Source organism: Stegostoma tigrinum, chromosome 18, assembly GCF_030684315.1.
Source record: "Stegostoma tigrinum isolate sSteTig4 chromosome 18, sSteTig4.hap1, whole genome shotgun sequence".
NCBI lineage: Eukaryota > Metazoa > Chordata > Chondrichthyes > Orectolobiformes > Stegostomatidae > Stegostoma > Stegostoma tigrinum.
The window spans coordinates 31,759,546-31,772,194 of record NC_081371.1 but is presented as its reverse complement, the minus strand read 5'-3'; the positions used below and the strand labels follow the sequence as shown (position 1 = coordinate 31,772,194).

The window sequence follows — 12,649 nt, the reverse complement described above, 5'->3', positions numbered from 1 at the left end:
TAATCCTGCATTTTAAATTTAGTCAGAGTTTCTTATAATACCCCAGCAGAACCTGTTTACAAGTCCAACCTGTGTCATTTGTACCTACATGGATCACGACAACTGGATCCTACTGTTACATTTCTCTCTTTTGCTTTGCCCCAATTTAGTTGGTGCTCTGGATCATTTCAGATCACTCTTCCTTCTGTAGTCTGTACCCTCGTGCATACCAGGAACAAGAACACCATACCTGTTGGACAGGGACATAGGCTGATGCTCTGTCAAAGCTAAATTCTGGATCCCAGTACCTGCCTTGTTGTCTGTCACACCCTATCATTGACCATGGACCAAATTTGATCTAATTGTTTTAGAAGATAGATTAATGTGTTCAGGTAGCTCTTACTCCTCCTTGAGCTATCACAGCAATCACCGTGCAATCTCCAGCTTATCAATTCTGAGCTGAAGTTGCTTAAGCAGCCAACATTTGCTGTAGGTGCAGTTGCATCTACCGGTTCCCACGTACAGCTGGAAAACACCTCCTGCCCATCCATTCTATTTTATTTCTAAAGGTAATATGTATGTGAAGTATTTTAAAAGTGTATTTCTTAACTGTCAGCTCTGTGCACTGGTAGTGTCCCTATCTCTGGACCAGATGGCTTGTGTTGAAGACTTCACCTTCTCCAGAGGTATGTCATAACACGTCTGAACAAATTGTGCATATTTTTCTTAATTCTCCTCTTCAGCTATAGTACGTCTCCTGATTTAAACCACTTGACCAATTGAAAGAGACACAGTAGAAATACCCACTAATCACTTGTTTCGCTATGATGTCACATTTCAGCTCTGAAAAGTAGAAGCAAGTTGAATGTCAGTTTTCAGCTCCCACTCTGGCAGGTTCATTCTCCATTTCCCTCCGCGTCCTTTTGGCATTTGGTATAATGAGTCATACCATCCTCCGATGCTTGTGCACTGTCATCTAGCCTGGACTCCTCCTGGACTGCACTCTCCCGGTTTTGTACTTATTCATCTAACCGTAGTGAGAGAATATTCTGACATGGCTTCACTTTCCACTTTCCACTCCTGTATATTTGCCTCTGGTTTCCCCTAGGATCCTTCTTGAATCCCTCTTCTCTACATGTTGCACATTAATATTGTCATCTGGCAATACGAGTTTCCACATATATGCCAATGACACACAATTCTACTTCACTATCAACTCTTCTGACCCTGCCACTCTAAATTGTCAGTGTCATTAGATATTCAGGACTGGATGAGCAGCTAAATTGCTAAAGCTCAAACCATTGTCATTAGTTTTCAGGATGAATTTTAATACATAGCTGAATTACATTTTGATCCTCACTGAGAACTTTTAAACAGAAATTTGAATGTTCATTTGGTGATTGAAAGCAATACATACAATTTCGCTTTTAGTCATTTGTTAAAGGTTTAAAAAGCACTATTGACTAAAAATTTTTCTTTGTTAGTAGCTTATATTTTTAGCTACTGACTGGAATATTCTCGGTTTAATCTTATTATGCATCGCATTCTTAAATGAAATTGCTGTCACCGTGTCAAAGAGTCCACAGTTGCTGCAAATTTCTTCTGAGTTCGTGTATCAGTTTTATGAGTGCATTAACTTCATTAGCTGTCTCCTGACACTGTTCTCAGATTGTGGAACGTTTCTTAAAACCACCATCAGTGCTAAGATCTGTACCCATGATGCTTCTTCCTCTAGCCACGACAGAGTAAATCTCCCTGAGCCTGTAAAAGGCTGCATAATATGTCTTTTTAAACTGGAAGACATCTCCTTCCTGCACTCGTTTGTGGTATCTCACAAATTGAAGCAGAATTACTGTGACATTCATTGATTTGTAGGGAAGCTTGCAACCTGATCTCAAAAATTAAGTTCTCCTGCCATCTTCATATATTTCCCCCTGCCATGTGGATCTTTTGTCTACTTTGCAATGCTAATGAGCTATTATCCTAGTCCCTTTTCATTTTAGAAGTAAAGGGATAGTTTGCAGCCTTACTGTTTACAACTGAGGGAGTTCGACACCTTTCTGGGGGTTTTGGAGACTATGAACCTGCCGCTATTCAAGGGTTAATAATTTGCATTTAACTTCTCAGAATTATAACCTAACCAGTATTTTAGATATTGCATTATCAAACTATCCAGGTTTATTTGTTGGGCAAACTTCAGAACAGGTCACATGACTCCGAACCCTAAAGCTACAGTGCGGGCAAACAATGTTATAAAATTCAGAGTTGTAACAGCTGTCAGGGACTGAAATTAACAGTTTGAAAATTTAATGTCATATTTGAACTGAGATGTACTTCCAAATAAATATGTATCCTGTGGGAAAATACTATGATCTTTTACAGAGAATGTGATAATTGGGTATGTGGATGATAATGGTTTGATCAGTCACAGTCAACATGAATTTATAAGGAGGAAGCAATGTTTTTAAAACCTGTTAGTTTTTTTGAGGATATTACAAGCATAGTAGTTAAGGGAAATCAAATGAAAGTGGCAAATTTTGGTTTTCAGAAAGCTTTTGATAGCATCCCACACAAGAGGGTAGTGAACTAAATAGAGGATAAGGATTAAATGTAGTATGGATTGAGAATTGGTTGTCAGAGAATGTTAATAATTGGTCATTCTCAATTTGAAAGGCTATAATGAGTAGTGTGGATGTGGGGACTAAGTGCAATATTTCCAAGTATACTGATGACACAAAACTAGGTGGGAATGTCAAATTAAAGCAGAGAAATGGCTGGAAAATCTCAGCAGATCTGGCAGCATATGTGGAGAGAAGGCACAGTTGATGTTTCGGGTCCAGTGACCCTTCATCGGAAGTAGTAGTAGCGAGGAAAAGGTGGTATATATGCTGAAGGAGAGTCAGGGGTAAAGAAGTGAGAGGATTAGGAGAGCCAGAGGACCGAGGGAGAAAAAGCCATTTGATTGAAAAAAGGGATGGATAATGGTCTACTAGGATACTAAAAGTGATAATGGGGACCGTAAGTAGATGTAAATGGATTGTGCTGAAAGCAGCCTGTGTCCTGGGCCTGGACTGTGGGGCATGGAAGAAGTACAATGTGGGGAAAATGTAAAGTTTTTCATTTGAAAGGGAGAACAAAAGAACAGAATATTGTTTACATGGAGACAAACTGCAGAAGGCTGCAACGCAAAGGAACGTGGGGATACTTGTGCATGAAACACGCAACTGGCATGTAAATGCAGCAGGTAATCAGGAAGGCTCATGTTGGCCCTCATTTAGTACTCTTGATTTATGTTGATGTGTGTTACAGTAATTTAAAAACCTACTGCAAGAATTAGGCTTTTCATTTGACCACACAAAGAATGTGCAACTAAAATATTATCCATTATGAAAATTTAAAATAGTACCCAAGTTGACATGTACTATTTGAATTGCTATTTCTCTATAGAATATTTGGTGAACTGATAAAAGTAACCCCTTTTTGACAGACACTCTTTCTGATATGGGTGCATTATTGGAGATACTAATAACAATCTCCTGAGAAGTATTTACCAACATTTGTTAGTCGAATAGTTTCATTTGCTGCCATCGCTAAAATTGTTTTGTTTTTTGTTATTATAGTCTGGCATTTTGGCTATGAATGCTATAAGTCATTAGCTCAGTAATATGAAAGAAAGACTTGTATTTACACAGCACCTTTCACAAACTTGGTAATGTTTCAAAATTTTTTACAGGCAACATAGCACTTTTGAAATGTTGGTCACTATAATGTCGGAACAGCCAGTTTGTGACATCAGAATCCAACAAACAGAAGTGTGAAAGTACTCAGACCATCCGTGTCCATGATTTGATTCAAAACTTGCATGAAATTTTAAGCATCATTTAAAATTCTTTTCTCAAGTATTTCATTTTACATAGTTGTACATTGAGACATACTTCATATTGTATCTATATATATTTAGCATAGTAACTTAAATCATAGAAGCTATGTTCATGTTCCACAAGACCCCTGCAATACACGGCCCCATATATTTGAGTGATAGCTTATCGTAGGATAGTAAATATGACAACTTTTATGAAAGCATATATCTAAAGGTCTAAAAAGTATGCAATCTTGCAGAAAAGCATACTTGATTCTGGAATTTAATGAACTGCAATATAAATAATGCAGTAAATGGCTTTACTTCATTTTGGCATGAAATTGAAGACTTCATGTTCCAATTAGGGATGAGACTGGACGAATCTTCAGAATATTTCTTTTCTTCCATGAAGATCCTGTGATAGAAATTTATCACTGTTAATTTTGGCAAAATTGTACATGTTCAGGTCTACTAAAGTGCTTAACGCAATATCTTGTGTATGTTGTGCTTTGTCAAGTAACTTATAAATCCAAGTGCTTCTATCCTATACTTCCTCTGAGCATAATTTCATCAAACCTGCCGTCTCCCTCAAATAAAAGCAAAATAATGCAGTTGTTGGAAATCTGAAAAAGAAACAAAATGCTGGAGAAACTCGACAGGTGTGTTACCATCTGGGGGAAGAGAGTTAATATTTCAATTCTATAGTGACACTTCAGAACATAAGATGAGAAATATTGAACCTGAAAGGTTGATTCTCTTACTAGGAGCTGAACAAGTTAGAAAAAGCAAAGGAGGCCTTCTTCCCCAATCACCCCAACTCTCCAGCACTCTTTTCAAGCCCACTTCAATGCTGAGTCAAAGTGTGGAGCTGGATGAACACAGCAGGCCAAGCAGCATCTCAGGAGCACAAAAGCTGACGTTTCGGGCCTAGACCCTTCACCTCTCTCTCTGATGAAGGGTCTAGGCCCGAAACATCAGCTTTTGTGCTCCTGAGATGCTGCTTGGCCTGCTCTGTTCATCCAGCTCCACACTTTGTTATCTTGGATTCTCCAGCATCTGCAGTTCTCACATCACTCATCAATGGTGACGTTGCTGTATTTATGTGCTAATGAAACAACAGAGCTAGCTAGAAGAAAAGTGATTCAGCTATCTTCCTTTAATGATCAAACTTCAGCTATTCATCCATTGGAGACCTGATATAACGCTGCCTAAGATGACTCATCTGCTGGACAACCCAGCACATTTCATGACCAAAGATGCCCCAAAGTGTTTGATAACCATGTGTCTGTCTGTTTTATACAACCCCATATACCCTGTGTAACTTCAGTCACAGCTGAAATGCAGGAAAATATGTTGGATATTAGTGAAATAAAGCATAAATCAACCCAGAATTTGTGGTGGATCTAAGTGAGGCTGTGGTATTTATGTTCACCATTTATTAGGGAGTATATTAGACTAACTTCCTATGTTCATACATAGAATTAAATGCAGATGTCAGGAAGTGGCTACTGATTGGCCCTGATCCCCCACACGTTTCATTACGAAGGGTGTTAACTGCTGTGCACATTCACCAAATACCCACTGAGCTTGCCATAAAAAGTCTCATCCACTCAAGTACAATTAATTCTATAGTTAGTTTAATTGCTACCAAATCACATCTCTAGCACTAAAAATGTTTATTTTTTAAGTTTGGAATCACATTCTTTCAGACAGTAATTGTTGGAAATTTTATCAATTTTCTTTACTTAGTTCCTTCTATCTGTAATCTGTGTCTGTCTGTTTTATACAACCCCATATTTTTTCTTTCCCTCTTTCTCATCCTGTGCTTTTATACAAATGTCCTGATTTTAGAATCCATGGGCAGAATTTAAGCAAGCCCAGCTCATCAAGAATCAAGGCAGCCAGGTTCACTTAATTGTGTTACTTACCCGGAGAAGGCATCACATCCCCCTCAACTCATCCACTCCCTGTCACCCTGATCAGAGGAAAGAAGGAGCTGATGCAGAATTTATAGTTGTCAGTGTTGATCTGCCAATTGAGTTTGTTACTCTGTCAACTGACTTTTAACCCTGAGCCCACTACAATTCAGTGATTGCTCAGGGATCACGTGGGAGCCACAGGGCTTTTCAGTACCTTCTGAAGAGTGTCCAGCAAGCCTCATCAGCTTTTCCAGCGGCCTCCTGTGGGGTACCTTACTATCCCGCATTCTCTTCCCAATCAAGGAATCTGGCACAGAAGGAATTGGGGGCGATGGCTGATGCAAACCTGCCCTTGCCTTCAAGTTCCTCACTTCCCTTTCTGTGAACCCCAGTCTGTCATACCCATCTTGCCCTTTGGTCTTCATCAAGCAAACACTGCTGCAAGCCCTGTTCTCATATATGCCCTAGATGCCTTGTACAATCGCCTTTTGGAAAATGGCTTTCTAGTTTACATTGGTTTCCTTGCAGAACCCATTTAAAATTTATGGACAGCTTTCGACATGAATGACAGCAAATTGCATTCATTTGCTCCTGATAGGAAAACAAAAGACACAATTGTTAAGCATTTTTTTGTTAGTTTCCCGAAGAAGCTGATCTCTGAGGCACCTTGAAGACAATTTGTATTTCAAACTTTTCAGCAGAAATGGCTAATGACATTACCTATACTTGTATTTGAGAAACCAGTTATATCAGCTAGCTTGCTCGATTGTAAATGTTCTAATTAATTTTTCAAAATTATTTATTAGCTGCAGCCACAGTATCATATAAATCTTAATATTTTGTTCATTATAGGGCAAATCACTCTATTGTTTAACATAACCATATTCATGATTTACCATGAACAATAGACGTCTTCCATGTATCTATCACAGTTCACACATGTCCTTGTCACAGATTCAAAGCCATCGTATTTAAAAATCATCTTTAATAAGGATAATGAGAAAACTAAATGTTGACTGGGAGGCTTCTGATTGACCCGAATAGTTTGTAAACAGCTATGATTATATGAAAAAAACGTATTTAGATAAATCTTACAGTGGACTTTAGACATAGCATCCACTGCGTTTTTTTAGGGTAAAGAGTCACCTATTCCAATTCCCTTTTATGTGAAACAAGGTGCTTGCTGATTACAGTGTTATAATTTTAACATTCTACCTTTTGGCATTGTTTGATCTTTGTGGACATGCCCCTTACTTTTAGTTTGAACATTTTTGACTCATAACAACAGCTCTAGCATAATTACATACCGCATACAGGTACAGAAGACACTGAGTTGAGTCTTGAATTAAATCAAATTGGTACCTGGAGGAATATGACTACTTATTGAACATTATTGAGTTGTCGAAAAAGAGGTGATATTTTAAGAACAGGAATTATTATTCCAAATTTGGCAGCAAATTGGAAACAGATCTCTACATTTGGAAAATATGGATAACATTGCAGCGTTTGGAGTGGCATAGATGTATGTTTCAACTTTGGTTTCTTTTTTAGTTTTCACTATCATATTTACAACTATTTACCTCATTAAAGGTGAAGGAAGTCAGGTAACAGTGATATGAAGGCATAACTATTAGCAATGAATAATAGGGAACTTTCACTCTCATTTCAAGTCCCAGAACAACATTCACATTTTCACCCTTAAAAATGAAGTAGTACATCCACCTGGAACTACCAGCAGTCAAATTAGGCATGAGATTGAAATTAATTACCAGGAGCATGTACGAAAATTGCGAAATGTTGGATCATTAGTTAGTCTCAATAAACATTGACAGCATTTTGTTTACAGACAAAGTGAAATAGCTTTAATGTGTCAGTGTTTCTATCTTGTTATTTGAGGCTGACCAATTATTCCTCCTTTTTATAGTGTTTGTCAAGCATATTTTCTGAATGGTGGAATGAAGAGGGTACTTGAAAAAGATGAGAAAAGAGCCAGGCTTGCTCTTGCCATGGTTACTCCAGCCTTCAATGTGCAAACACCTGAAAAGAAAGATGATTATTCTGCAACAAATGGTATATTAATGAATCTGGATGCTTCCATTTCAAAGTAGGTAACATAAACAGTCTTCATTTATTCAAAATGCAGTGATATAATGCATTGATATTATGCAGGGTTTCTGGTACTTAGGAACATTGCTGTAATGAAATGGATTAAACATCACTTGGATCTACATTCTCATGTAATTTGTGTTACAGATGGGGCATAAGTGTATAATAGTGTTTTTTAAGGTAAAAGTGAAATCCTTTAGAATGCAGTTGTTGAACATAAGCGTAGTCATTGATTTTGGATAGTACGATAAGTAGGGGGTATATTTTCTATATTATGACAGCGTAGAATTGAGAACAAAGGGTGCTATGCAATCCAATTCATCTGCAATTTTGCAAAAATTAACAAAGTGAAATGATGTGAAATAAGATCCCACAATGAGGGAGGTTGCCTCTGAAATATTTGAAAGAAATGTTCATAATTGGATAAAATATTCGTGCACAAAGACACTTTAAATCCAAAGTTATTGTTATTTTGAATCAAATCGATGCTGCTTTTCAAGAAGAAAAATTAAAATGAAAAGGATGGGATTTAAATCTTCCGTATAGACAGTGTGGAAAATATATATTCCATCTTTTTTTAATTTATATTCTTTTTGCAGAGTATCAAAATTACCCAACAATTGGATTGTTCCATTTAGTAAGTGTAATATAATAATAATTAATGATGTTTTATATTTGTTTCAGTACTAAGATCACTAAACCCTCCATGTTTGGCTAAACCAATTCATTGCAAATATTTGTATCCTAGTGGTACTATCACCGGACTATCCATCCAGAACCTCAGGGTAATGTTCTGTAGTCATGCATTCTAATGCCATCATGGCAAATGGTGAGATCTGAATTTAGTAAAAGAAAAACTATTATAAAATGTTAGCCTTATGCTAACCTTGTAACCACTGTTGATTGTCATAAAATCTCATCTGGTTCACTGATGTCCTTTACGGAAGGAAATCTGCCATCCTTACATTTGACTCCAGAACCACTATACTTGAGACTTAACCTCCCTCTGGGCAATTCAAGATAGCTTTGCCTGCAATGCCCACTTCCCATGAGCGAATTTAAGAAGTACGGGTATGAATTGCAATAATTTCAGTTTATTAGACATATTTCCTCAGGGTATCCATGTCGGACATAAAATACATATCTATAGAAGCATTTAATGGGATAGTTGGAATTTTGAAAACTGAAATTGGCAATTTATTTTGAATGATTGACCTTAATTTCAGTCAATTTTATTTTTGAATTAAGTGCACAGAAACATGTCAGAAAAGGAATATGTACTTTGGATGCTTTGTATATCTAGTTTGAACTGTGCTTGATAGCAGGAAAGTCTAATAATTAAAGCGATTAAACCCATTATTCTCTACTTACTCGATCTACATGTACAAACTCAACTTGCATATATGAATTGTTTGTACAAATATTTTATTAGTCAAACTGTTATAAATGCTTCAGACATGAAGGTGGGGAATGCGTGAGCTTTAGTAATTTATGAAGTGAAGGCAGATGGTTTGAATTGATCTAGCGTTTTCTGCTTATGTTGTAAATTGTAAGTGACTTGATTATAATTTTGCATGTGAACACATTCCTTATAGCCACACAAGTGCAAACTAAAACATTTTTTAAAAATTATTTTTAATAAACATGGTATGACACACTTATGGGAGAGGTGGGACTAGAGATCCATAAGACCATTGCAACATATTTTCAGAAAATTGACTTTGGAGAGAGAGAGTTTGGAAGAAGTTACAGGAATAAATAGTGATTCGTTTTTTAGATACAAATAAAATATATCCAAATATTCTTTTGTCGAAATGGAACCCACTTTTTAAAAAAAAAATTTTCTTATTTTTGTTTTAAATGGACAAGGTCTATAATTCTATTGTGATATATTTTAAGCTGAATGAGTTCAATGGTAACCTTTCATCATGGTTCTACTTAATCAGTTTGCAGCTCTAATAATGTTTTTTTTTGATCTGTATACTGATCTATTTTATGTTGCACTCAATGCAACACCTTCACTGCTACACAAAGAGAAAACTGCTGATCTGACAAAAATCAGAAAGACAAGGGATAAAAGTGAATAGAAAATAAAGTAAGAGAGCAGAGACATGAGAATGAAGGACGAGGCATAAATGGAAGAGACGCACTGTGTTAGAGAATCAGAAATGGAAGAGAAAAACACAAGTGTAGCAAAGGTAAACAGTACAAAAAAGGGAGCAAAAATACAAAGGAATAAAGATGGAGAGGAAAAGCAGAGAGAGAAAACTTAATGAAAGAATAGAGAAACATTTCGTGACTCACCAGTGCCAGTGCAATTAACCAACATGTTTCAAAGGGTTGAAGTTTTGGTAGCTCCAACCTGAAAATTTTCCAAGCCACGAAACTGACAATTTAATTGAAATTTCATATCAATAATTCTAATTGGCTGACTGCAGTCTTGAGGCTCTTAAAGGTTTCATTGAGCAGATATTGATTTGTGATATTTGTTGTGTAAGTGTATTTTTTAGCGATCATCTCTGAGCCTTTTGTTTCTCTCGCCTCAACATATTCACTGTCAGTCTGAGACAAGTAAGTTAGACTATAAGATCATAATGTGTAGGAGCAGAATTAACCTATTCGGCCCATCAAGTCTGCAGTACCAGTCGATTGTTGCTGATATGTTTCTCAACCCCATTCCCCTGTTTTCTCCCCATAACCTTTGATCCCTTTCCTAATCCAGAACCAGTCTACCTCTGAAACCTAACTACAATGCGGCTTGCTGTGTTGGCACTTAAACATTGGTATGAATAATCATGAGTAATAATTCATCATGACAGGCAAAAAGACATTGTAATAAGACACACTGAAAGGAGCTGCCAGAATATGAATGCTATTTATCAGCCTAAATATGATGGTGCACCATACAGATATACTGGTAATTGTGCACATTAAGTGCTCTGTAGGAATGTAACTTTGTTTATTACTGAGGAGTGGAATTCACTGACAAGTACAAAATCCAATCAGTTGAGATTCTAATAACATGCTGAATCACAGAAAGATCACAAGATTGAACCACTGCACTCTTCGTCAGCTAAACTAGACATGGTTGACAAAAAAAAACTGGAAACCACATGATGAGTTTCTTGTCTATCAACCATGTTATGATTTCGAAAGCAAAGCATAAAAGGGCAATGGAAGCAGATTCAACAGATCTTTTAAAAGAGAACTAGATAACTACTTCAAGAAAAAAAAATATGGCTGTGGTCAAAGAGAAAGGTAGTGGGATTAAATAGTTTACTATACCGAAGAAGACGACAATGGCTAAGTAACCATCTTCTGTGCTATTATTATTCCAGGGTTCTGTTAAATCAAGAGCACTGTGCTGTTATCCACACACTGTTTCTCAAAACTATTTAGCTGGTGTTTTGGTAGCATTTACTTTTCATTGCATATCACCTCTACAAATGTTATCTATTGCACAGCGATCTTAGGTCATTGTTTACTGTCAGTTTTGTTCTTTTTTCAAACGTCCTCATTAGTGGCACCCCCTCTAATTAGAATAAAAACCACATTAAAAATCATTGATTTTCAAAAAGTCATGACTATTGGGTACATACGATATGGTTTGGAGAAATAGAGTGGAGCAGCTAACTGAGAGAAAGTAGTAACACATCGGTAAGAGTGAGCGCAACATAGTCTCAGTGTGAGAATATATAAGGGGAATTAAGATTCATAGGTAGGTGAGTTGGACTGGGGAAAAAAAACATGGCTTAGTGAAAAAGAAAAAATGCCTTCAAATTAACTTGGTTAAAAACTTAGTAGATAGATTAACAATTGTGGCAAACCACCCTTAAATTGGTGGGACGTGCAGAGAAAGTGTTTAAAAAGGCATGTGGGATACTTACCTTTATTAACTGAGGTACAGAGCTTAAGAGCAGGGTGGCTATGCTAGAAATGTAGAAAAAGTTGGTTTGGCCACAACTAGAATATTTTGCGCAGTTCTGAAATTCACATTATAGTAGGGGTGTGATTGCACTGGAGAAGGTATAGGGGAGACTTGCCAGGATGTTGCCTGGGCTGGAGAGTTTTAGTTATGACGAGGGATGGATACACTGAAGCTGTTTTCCTTGGAACAGGGAAGACTGAAGGAGATATATATGATTTGAGGTGTAAAAAATCATGAGGGGGTTAGATAAGGTAGACCCTCCTAGTGGAGGGATCAAAGACTGGTGTAATAGACTTAAAGTAAGGAGCAGCAGGTTTGGAGAGGATGTAAGGAAACTTTTTTTTTATTAATTGGAGAGTAGAGAGAATCTGAAACTCACTGCCTGTATGGTTGTCAGAGGTAGAAACTTTCATAACGTTTAAGAGGTATTTAAATTAACACTTGTAATGCCAAGATGTACAAGACTATTAAGGAGTGTTGGAGAATGGGATGAGAATAATTAGGTGATTGTTTTTGACTGGCACAATATTTTTCTGTGCTGTAGACCTCTACGACTCTATGCAATAGATAATTTAATAAAATATCTATCCTTTTCCCAGACACACAGGTTACAAATAAAGTGAAGCTTGAAAAGGAGGCTACTTATACAACTAGATGAACAGTATGCAAGAAAATTGTGAGGAATGTACAAAATGAGGTGAAAAGGGGACGTATAAGAGCCAAAAAGGAATATAGAATAAATAGTAAGCAATATAGGGGAAATTAATAAGGGTTTTCATAGATTATAATTAAATGACAATCCATCAAAGATGGAAAGCCAGGATAAAGGCATAATAGAGATTTCAATTAAGTCTTCAC

The 12,649-nt window shown here is 36.8% G+C and overlaps 1 protein-coding gene across 1 annotated transcript in view; it reads left to right on the top strand.

Moving 5' to 3' along the window:
• bmt2 (base methyltransferase of 25S rRNA 2 homolog) overlaps nucleotides 1-12,649 on the top strand; it is a 91,607-nt gene that overhangs the window by 38,721 nt on the left and 40,237 nt on the right. Inside the window, exon 3 of the mRNA XM_048549446.2 lies at nucleotides 7,682-7,861. Within this exon, the coding sequence (XP_048405403.2) occupies nucleotides 7,682-7,861 (180 nt within the window). The remainder of the gene's footprint in view (nucleotides 1-7,681; nucleotides 7,862-12,649) is intronic.